The 9970-nt window shown below is 30.5% G+C and overlaps 1 protein-coding gene across 1 annotated transcript; it reads left to right on the forward strand.

The window, feature by feature from the left end:
• The first annotated feature begins 4811 nt into the window (after positions 1–4811).
• LOC111696925 (uncharacterized) lies at positions 4812–9636 on the forward strand. Its single transcript, XM_023466715.1, has 5 exons — positions 4812–4844; positions 6225–6319; positions 7643–7685; positions 8668–8762; positions 9115–9636. The coding sequence occupies exons 1-5, from the start codon at positions 4814–4816 to the stop codon at positions 9193–9195; spliced, it is 345 nt and encodes a 114-aa protein (XP_023322483.1). The 5' UTR covers positions 4812–4813; the 3' UTR covers positions 9196–9636.
• The last annotated feature ends 334 nt before the right edge of the window (positions 9637–9970 follow it).

Raw genomic sequence — 9970 nt, forward strand, 5'->3', positions numbered from 1 at the left:
TGTCGTTGAAATTCCAAGTGAATCTACAAATGAAGATTCACACCGTTTAAACTTTAACCAATAATTTCACCAATATTGTGGAAGATAACGCCAGTTTTCTTGCTTGAAAAGTGATGAATTTTGATATTTTCTCCTTTGGTTCAGAAGCCAGTGTCGACTTTAAAGTGTTGCAACGCCTTGTGTTTTGGTTTTACCGCTCTGACTTACTTAGGCTTTTCTGTAGCCCTTTACATGTACATTTTAGCACTTGCTGTTAGCTTTAGTTTATGAGAAGTAATTGTCAAAATTTTTATCGATATTTGCTTGAGAGCTTGGGACCTTTAAATCACATTGGCTATACTCTAGGAATGAAGGGTGACTTAAAGGTACGTTTAAACTGTTGTCTTGGGCAATTTCTTGGTGTTTTTAAAACTATAAAAGTTTAAAGATTTTTACAATGCATCACAAAAAACTTAAAAGGATTTAATATTAGGAAAATTTATTTTGTAAGAGTTTTCATTATCAGAATATTTTTACACATGAGAGAAGACGAGAGAGTTGTATCGTATAAACTTTAGCATATTGCATTAAAAAATAGTCAATTTTAAAATAATTAATTCTGGAATTATGAAACCTTAAATTTGTGTAGAGCCTTAAGTTCCAAACATAGATAAAGATATATTGCGCATAAGACGACATTTTTCATCTTGAAAAATATAAATGTACAGAGATGTTTTAAAGTTATTCCTATTATATAGATGAACAAGGTCGGTTGTGAACATTGGCTGTTCTTATGTTATTGAGTACTTGTGGTGTACATTTGTTCTGTAGAGAGAAATTTAAGTTAGTTTAGTCCTTCTCATGTCCTTCTTCAGTTCTCGTCAATATGATAATTTGATAATTTGATATTCTCAAAATAAAATTCACTCCTGAGTGGTTTATTAATTAAGAAATCCATTAAAACACCAAACCACCCCGCTTATCACTGAAGTACACTTTGACCCCTGGAAGTATGATTTCGCGGACTGTACAATTATTGGTGATTTTGCGTACATAAGCTATCTATGTTTATTTATTTATCTATGGTTCCAAACCTTGAAAGTACATTAAGTTAGTATTGAATAAAAATTAATTATTTCAGAGACGCGTAAAATATAAGTTGCTTAAATTGATTTCTCTAACCTACTCAACCAATTCCTACTCAATCAACTTACTCAACCAACCTACTCAACCAACCTACTCAACCAACCTACTCAACCAACCTACTCAACCAACCTACTCAACCAACCTACTCAATCAACTTACTCAACCAACCTACTCAACCAACCTAGTCAACCAATTCCTACTCAATCAACCTACTTAACCAACCTACTCAATCAACCTAGTCAATTAACCAACCTACTCAACCAACCTAGTCAACCAACCTTCTCAAAGAGACTGTATGCGTAATTTCTAGTGACCCTGTATGCAAAGTTGGCACTGCTGATTTACAACGATACCCTTGAAACACTTATCTAATCAATAATAATAGAAGATATCCCGGCATTTCTATGTTTAAAAGTGTTAGGTTCTGAATAGAATAGAATAGAAATGTGCAAGTCACTTTTGTACAGAAATTCATACTTGATCAAACAAAGTTTTGGGGCACATGTTGGGTATTACTTGCCTGCATAATGTTTCTTGTTTTATACAATCTTCGCATATAATATGTTTATACAGTAGCAGGCGATTTTATCAATACAATAAAGAAAAAAAACTTGTTTACAATCAAAAAATAAATAAAAGTCGTCTTCATTGTAGTGATATAATCGCTAACCACTGTTTATGTTTTATAACTGCAAAAATTGTAAAAATTAATATTTGTTTTAAATCTTGGCAAATATTCGGTAAAAATTCCCAATTACGTATATTTTATATTCTTATATTGAATGTGAGTTAGAGCATATTTAGTCTATATTTGTATTTGCGTTTATTTATCTAAATATACATAAACCTAAATCCGAATATTCATTTTTAAAATGGTTTGAAATTCAAGCATAGCCGCGGAGCCATTTTTTTTATTTTAAAGGGAGTGTTCGCGAAAAATGAAAGGGGGTATAGGCTTACACCGAAAAGAAAGCACTTTTGATCGCTACTAATCTTACTTATATCTGTTGCGTCTATAAGAAGAAAATTGTTAAAAACGTCTTATATTTAAGAGCATAGCGTCCATACAAATTCAGAAAGTTGCAATACACAATAATCGATGACTATTGTTTCTAATATCTGAATGATTTGTTTGGAATTAAATTGATTATTTTGCGATCCGAGTTGAATGTTGCAACTTTCCAAATTTGTATGGACGCTACGTTCTTTGGTATGAATCGTTTTTAACAATTTTCTCCGTATAGGCGCAACAGATAGAATTAAGATTAGTAGCAATGAAAAGCGTCTATTTTTCGCCGAAAGCCTATACCCCCTTTAATTTTCGCGAACATTCCCTTTTACTTCAAATTTTATATCAAAGATGTCGAATGAAAGTTCAAATTGTAAAAATAAATGTGTTTTTATTTTATTTTATTTAAATTAAGCGTAATGCATTTATCATATGGATCGAAAGTCATACTTGTTAGTCTATAACTTGCTTTAATTTCTAAACCATTTTTTATTGTAAACATTATTGTAAAAAGAATTCAATGATTAATATAATTTTGCACCTTTAAAAAAAATACTACTGAATCAATGTCAATGTCCTAAGTTGGCATAATTAAAAGTAAATTTAAAATTATTAAAAAATATTTCAATAAAAATATTAATTAAGCTTTCTTATTCCCTGATTCACATATTCAATGTTATGAACGCATTTTTATTATCAATATCAATGATATTACAAAAGCGTTTCTTATTTTCTTTATCATTATGTATTCTTCCAGGAATATTAATAGATAGAATAATGAAACATAATTTATATTACAAGTACATTGTGAATCTTACATAAGTATACATAATAGATTCTTTATAGTGTAGTGCCTCAAATACACTTTTGTGTCGTTTTTTCTAATTTCAGTGTTTATGAGATGTTTTTTCAATGTTGGTTTACTCAAGATGGAGGTTAAACAACGTGATCACGCATCAAGCAAGTAGTGAGATTAATGTACAGGTAGAAACACTGGACTTGGTAAAATCAGGTTTTTATGTTATGTGATAATTATTTTATTTTTTCCTAATACGTAACAATACAAGTCACTATGCACTCGCGGATTTAACAATTATGTCTTTTAAATCCAAGCCAGCCGTGACTTTCGATGACAATTTAACCAGTGGCCCAATTTAAAGAATTTGAGCGCCGGTTTAAATATGGTTGGTTCCACTTAAAATTGTATTAAATGTTTCAAGATTTAAACCGGCGCTTAATTTAAACCGGGTTTTGGCAGATTTAAACCGCGGTCAGTAAACATAAATTTTCGCTTTTTCTCAGTTATACTTTTACCTAAAGGAACTGAGTTCTTGTCAAAAACTCTGATTTCCTAATCCCTACATCTTTGCAACCCAATAACGTAAACTGTTTATATTTCAAACTATAAGAGAACTGTAATATCAGAAATTCTAAGTTTAATAATATCTACGGTTTACTCAATCAGGTTGCAAAGATAGGAATTAGAAAATTTGAGTTCGTTGGAGAAATTCTTTTTGCTGAAATTCCCAAGATTGAAATACTCCTTGGGTTTGACATATCATGGAATAATTCAAAAACACAATATTTTAATTCTTCTAGGTTTAGATTAAATGGAGCAAGCACTGCAGTTAAATTTTGTTTTATCAGCACAAACTTTGTTTTCTGGTACTTTAACTTTCTTCTCTAGTTGTTTATTATCATTGTTTTTGGCTTTTACACCCCCCCCCTTTCTTTCCCCACCTCCTACTCCCTCCCGCCCCCCCCCTCTTCATAAATCCCTGGAGGTCAATCAATTCATGCAACTCAGGCCTATTCCAGGAAAACCAACTTTGCAAAGAGTCAGATTGTTTATATTCGCAGGGTTCAAGGGATTCAATAATCAGAGGATTATATTTTGTAGAAATGGATTTAAAGATAAAATAAAATGATAAAAGATCAAAGGATAAATACTGAAAGTTCTAAAGATCAAAGAATAAAGAATTAAAGTTTAAAAGATCAAAGGATAAAGACTTAAAGTTCAAAAGATCAAAAGAACCATGTATTAAAATTAAAGATCAAAAGATCAAAAAATCAAAAGATCAAAAGATTTAAAAGATCAAGAGATCAAAAGATAAAAAGAGATTTAAGAATTTTTTTTGTTAAGAGTGTTAACCACAATTATAAGAATAGATGACCCTTTTAACCACCATTTTTACAATAGATCACCCTGGTAACTACACTTTTAACACTAGATAACCCTTTTAATCAGCATTTTTACAATAGATCACCCTGGTAACTAAATTGAAGTTTATGGTTTCGTGTCCTGCCACCCTTTACCCCTTGGTATCCTGTAGTCCAAAGAAAACAACTAGAAAGAGAACAATTGCAGTTCTAAACAATACTTGTAACAATACTTTAAAAAGAGTATATATCTTAATAAAAGACAGTCTACGTTTTATTCTTTTTTTCAAATAAGATGTCATTCGTAAGCTTTATATTTTAGTTAATACTTAGCTGAATTATTTTAAAGGCTGACTTTTCCGATTTTGAAAAATTTTAATTTTTTTCCTTCAATTTTTCAGTAAGTATTAAAGATAAAAAGTTTTCGTACTTTTTCGTGAGCTGTTGGGCTCAAGTTTCTGAGGCTTCTGTTTTTACCAAAATTAAAAGATAAATAATCTCTTATTTTGACAGATAGATATGTATTTGGTTTCTGTACTTCTTCTTTTAGGAATATGTTAAAGCCATAAATATTCGTATTTGATCTAAATATTTTTTTATGTATCAATATAAATATTTTTTCTTCTATTTTCAAATAATTGAAACAGATATTGAACTTAATCCTGTCTAATAAATATGTACTATAGAATAAGATGAAGATGGTAGGGTATGGTATAGTGAAACATGCATATTTTATTGTTCGGTCTTAGATCAGAAGTTTTCTTTCGTAAAGGCAACGAGTCTGATCCTTTGATATTTTAACCTTAGAGATTATTAAATGTAATAGAAATAGTTTGAAATATTTCAGGTCTGAGACATTAGGATATAGAGATTAGAAAATCAGAGGTTGTGATAAAGACTCATTTCAATAAACTATAAAAAACATTTTATATAACATTTTTGAATTTGATGTTTTTCAAGTAATCTTTTGTGTGTGTCAGCTTTTTTTCTCAACAATTTTACGCGAATTTCAGATTGAAAATTTTATAAAAATTTTAAATTTTAATGAGTCCAAGCATTAAAAGACACGGTGCATACAAAAAAAGTAAATTAATTTTACAAAGGGATTAATGTTCAAATTTATAAACCTTTGATATTTCAAATTTAGAATTATTTAATCTAACTGAATTCATAGTTTGAAATATCGAAGGTTTACAACATCAGGTTGCAAAGATATGAATATTAGAAAATTTGAGTTTGTTGCAAAGACTCAATTCCTTTGACACGGATTTTTAGTTTCGTTTAAATGTAGAGAACATATAATGAAACAGTTTTAAGAAGAAAAGAAATAACACGTACTGCCAATTAATCTGTGATTTAATCAGTAATATTTTTAATGCATATTTATTATTATATTATAAAGATTTATTCACACACAAAGATATAAATACATATATAAATGGTGTAGTTTTACAAAAGAAAAAGTAGAATATGCAAAATTATGCACAAATAGGCGACATCGATCATTACTCATTACATAACATATTTATAATTTCAGTTATTACGTAATTATCGAATCCTTTAACATTATAAATTATTCGTTCTTGTATTTAGTATTTCTTGTAAAACCGGAAATTTCCATGCATCGGAACGATGGGGCATCAAAATATATCATTTGTTTCTATAACTAACATTTTACAAAGATCAGAAAGATTTACAGAACAATCATTTGCAATGGAAAATAAATTTCTGCCAAGAACTGTGTTAAGGTCATTTTTGCATAAATTAGAAAGAAATCTAATGCAAAGCTTAGATCTTGCTTCTATAGTCTCATAGAAAGACACACATCTACTAGTTGAACCCTGGTCCTACTTTAAACATATATAACATATATAGCTGGAGATATTGAGTTGAACCCTGGTCCTACTATAAACATATATAACATATATAGCTGGAGATATTGAGTTGAACCCTGGTCCTAGCGGAAGAAGATCTGTAGCTAAAGGTCCAACCCCAGAGGAGGAAATATTAACAATTCAATCACAGGTTAAACCTAAATTGATTGATCGAATGATGAATTTGATGAATGTATTAATTACTCTCAGAATCACTAGGGGGTTTAATGGAATTTAGTCTTTACCAGAAACTCTGATTTTCCAATCCTTATATCTTTGAAACCCAACGTCATAGACCTTAGATTTTTCAAACTATGAACTTTGTTAGATCAAATATCAAAGGTTTACGCCGTCAGGTTGCAAAGATGTAGGGATTAGAAAATTTAAGCTTGTTGCAAAGACTCAATTCGTCTCCATTGGTTCTAATTTTTCTGAGAGTAAATGACATTTCTGCAACAACTTTATGACCTCAAGTTTTGATCTTATGTAAAAGTTAAGAAACAAAAATTTCTTCAGTTAGATATTAGTAAATTTAAAACATTTGCATTCTTCTCTAAAGATCTTTAATAGGAGGAGTTATAATTGAACACATAAAAGATTTCAATTATACTTCCAAGTTAACTTAGTGTACGGTGTTGTGAAGAACTGATTTTAACATGGTCCTGCAAAAGAACTGATTTTAACATGGTCCTGCAAAAGAACTGATTTTAACATGGTCCTGCAAAAGAACTGATTTTAACATGGTCCTGCAAAAGTAAGTTTTTAGATTAGCGGGATTCAAGGAAAACCAGTTATTTTAATAGCAGCATGATACATGATTGGTTTATTTTTATTACAATCCTACATCTTCACACATTTCTGTCATTTCTCCATTCTAACTGTGTACACTGCAGTAGTAGAGGACAGGCAGACAGCTTTTGATTGAGATCCAATTCAAAAAGCTGTGTTTAAATACTCTTTAAAAGAATTAAATGAATTAGAGAAGTGTCCTTCCTAAATCGATTTGGTTAAATAACTTATTATAAAAATAATAATAATAATAATAATAATATTTACTTTGGACAAAGTACAGTATTACAGATATATCGTTAAGGAATTGAGTCTTTGCCATGCAAACTCTGATAGTCTAATCACTAAATCTTTGGAACCAAATGTTGTAGACCCTAAAGATATTTCAAACTATGAATTCTGTTAAATCAAATAATCTGATTTTGAAATATCAAAGGTTTACAACATCGGGTTCTTAAAATGTAGTGGTTTAAAAATTTGTGTTTGTGACAAAGACTCAATTCCTTTGTATAGAATTGTATCACATAATTAATACTTGTCCGACCGTTGAATTTAGCCGATATTAAACAATAAATATAAAATAGATATATTAAAAAGAAACATAAAAATATAAATGGTTCCGATCTTATTTCCGGTAAATTTCATTTAAAAGAAAACTCATTTTTGCACAAACTTCTTTTTATAGTTAGAAGAGATTCAGACAAAACTGACGCAGTTGGATACCTCAGGTTTGGATCTTTTAACACTTTTTAAACTTTGTCCTAGTTGGGTATACGATCCTACAATCTAACTGATCATATACACTCTATACGATCCTACAATCTAACCGATCATATACACTCTATACGATCGTACAATCTAACCGATCATGTACACTCTATACGATCATCTACACTTTATACAACTATCTACAATCTATCAGACCATAACAATATATCCGATCATCTATCAATCTATCAGATCATCTAAAATCTGTACGATCATCTGCAATCTATCCGATCATATACACACTATACGATCATCTACGCTCTATATAATTATCTACAATCTATCAAATCATCACAATCCATCCGATCATCTATCAATCTATCAGATCACCTAAAATCTATGCGATCATCTTCAATCTATGCAATCATCTTCAATCTATCTGATCATTTTTAATCTATCCGAAAATCTGCAATCTATCCGATTCATCAGTTTTTAAGATAAATTTAGCTTGACATCGTGTATGATTTGGTTCACAATACATCTGAAGAAATTTTTATCTCTATACTTCCTAGGCTGTTAAGTTGGAACCGCTGGAGTAAGACATCTTTTTGAGGGTTTAATATCAAATTTTCTCCCAAGGTCCATTTTATGTCCAGAAAAAAACACCAACCTCAGATACAATTCTATATTTCACAGATTTTTAACTCCACATTGCTAAATAGAGAGTAAATATCCAATAGAAAAACATTTTTTTTGTGGACACACTTCATTTGGACATGTTTTAGAGTTAAATGTCCGTCTGATCGTCCGTCTTGTTGACCGTCTGATCGTTCATCTCGTTAATCATATGATCGTCCACCTGATCCCACCTGATCGACTGTCTGATCGTCCATCTAGTTGATTGACTGATCGTTTCCTCTCTTACAATCCATCAGTAGATTGGTTCCGCATCCAGATCAATTCAACATTAAGAACGAAGTGGTTTAAAGATCCTGGAACCAGGAGCAGAGAGCAGGACGAACCTGAACACTAGGACGGAGCAGTTGGAGCTCAGGGTAGATCGAGCTCTGGAGGAGAGTATCACTGTACTCAAGAAGGAACAGGATAATTAAGTATAATTGCAAAATTTATTTAAATTGGTAAATTATTCTTAGCAAATCTTATCTACAGGGTTGCCCACAAAGAACGAGACTTCGGATATTACTGTACAACGGACTTTTATACTGTCAGTTTCCTTAGATTTAAAATTCCAAGAAACTGAAAAAAATTTTCTTGAATCATTTACAACAGAAGACTTAATTCAACCTTTGAATTGGGTGTCTTTACAGTATTATCCTTTGGGGGTAACCTTGTATTGGTCATATTTAGAAAATATATTTTGTTTAAATGGAATAAAAAGAATGTTTAAAATATTTTAAAACAATCATCTCATGTTTTCGTTTCCGATAGGATTATGAAACCAAGATTGGAGAAATAAAAGAAATGTGTATAAGCACCAAGGAACCAATACTTTCCTTTGTAAATGCTTAATAAATAAACAGGACACCAACATCAATAAAGCTTTTATGAGCTGGTAAAATGAAAGGAACTGAATACTGAAATAAATTAAGTCCGTACATATTTGCAACCTTAGGGTTTAAGCATTTGATATTTCAAGCTTGGATTATTTAATCTTAATAATTTGAAATATCTAAGGTCTATACAAAATTGGGTTGAATAGATGTGGGAATTAGAAAATAAGATTTTGTGGCAAAGACTCATTTCCTTTTAATTTTCTAGTCCCTTTATCTAGTGATTAATCTATTGTTTTAGACCGTTGATATTTTAAAGTACAAATTCTGCAAGATCAAATAGTCCAAGTTTGAAATATCTTAAGGTTTACAGGGTTTACACCCTCAGATATAAGGATTAGAAAATTTGAATAAGTGGCGAGTGTTCAGTTTCTTTGTATTTAAACGTATAATTTTAACAAATGTTATCTCAGAGAGAAAATCAAATTTTAAATAATCCAAAAAAGATAAAGGATAAAGGATATGACGACTCTGATAAATAAATTTATTTTTCATAATTCATAATTTTAAGTGACCTTCCATGCAAAGATTGTAAAGTCTGATTCACAACGATACCCTGGAAACCTTTATCTGATTAATAATGTGGAAGATATTGTCGTTTTTCTAGGTTTTCCTGCAGTGGAAATGCGCAAGTCACTTTTGTACAGAACCCACATTGATTTGTAATTCATATTTGATCACAGAAAGCTTTTAAGGGTACCGTTGTGAATCAGGCATTGTCATCTTTGCATAAA

Source organism: Eurytemora carolleeae, unplaced genomic scaffold, assembly GCF_000591075.1.
Source record: "Eurytemora carolleeae unplaced genomic scaffold, Eaff_2.0 scaffold271, whole genome shotgun sequence".
NCBI classification, from domain to species: domain Eukaryota; kingdom Metazoa; phylum Arthropoda; class Copepoda; order Calanoida; family Temoridae; genus Eurytemora; species Eurytemora carolleeae.

Bases quoted from the DNA above. Each gene is read 5' to 3' on its own strand.
- LOC111696925 (XM_023466715.1), top strand. From the start codon at position 4,814: ATGTATTTGGTTTCTGTACTTCTTCTTTTAG. The intron at 6,320-7,642 runs GTTAAACCTAAA...TTCTTTTTATAG, and splicing joins TATTAACAATTCAATCACAG to TTAGAAGAGATTCAGACAAA. The intron at 7,686-8,667 runs GTTTGGATCTTT...TCCTGGAACCAG, and splicing joins GACGCAGTTGGATACCTCAG to GAGCAGAGAGCAGGACGAAC.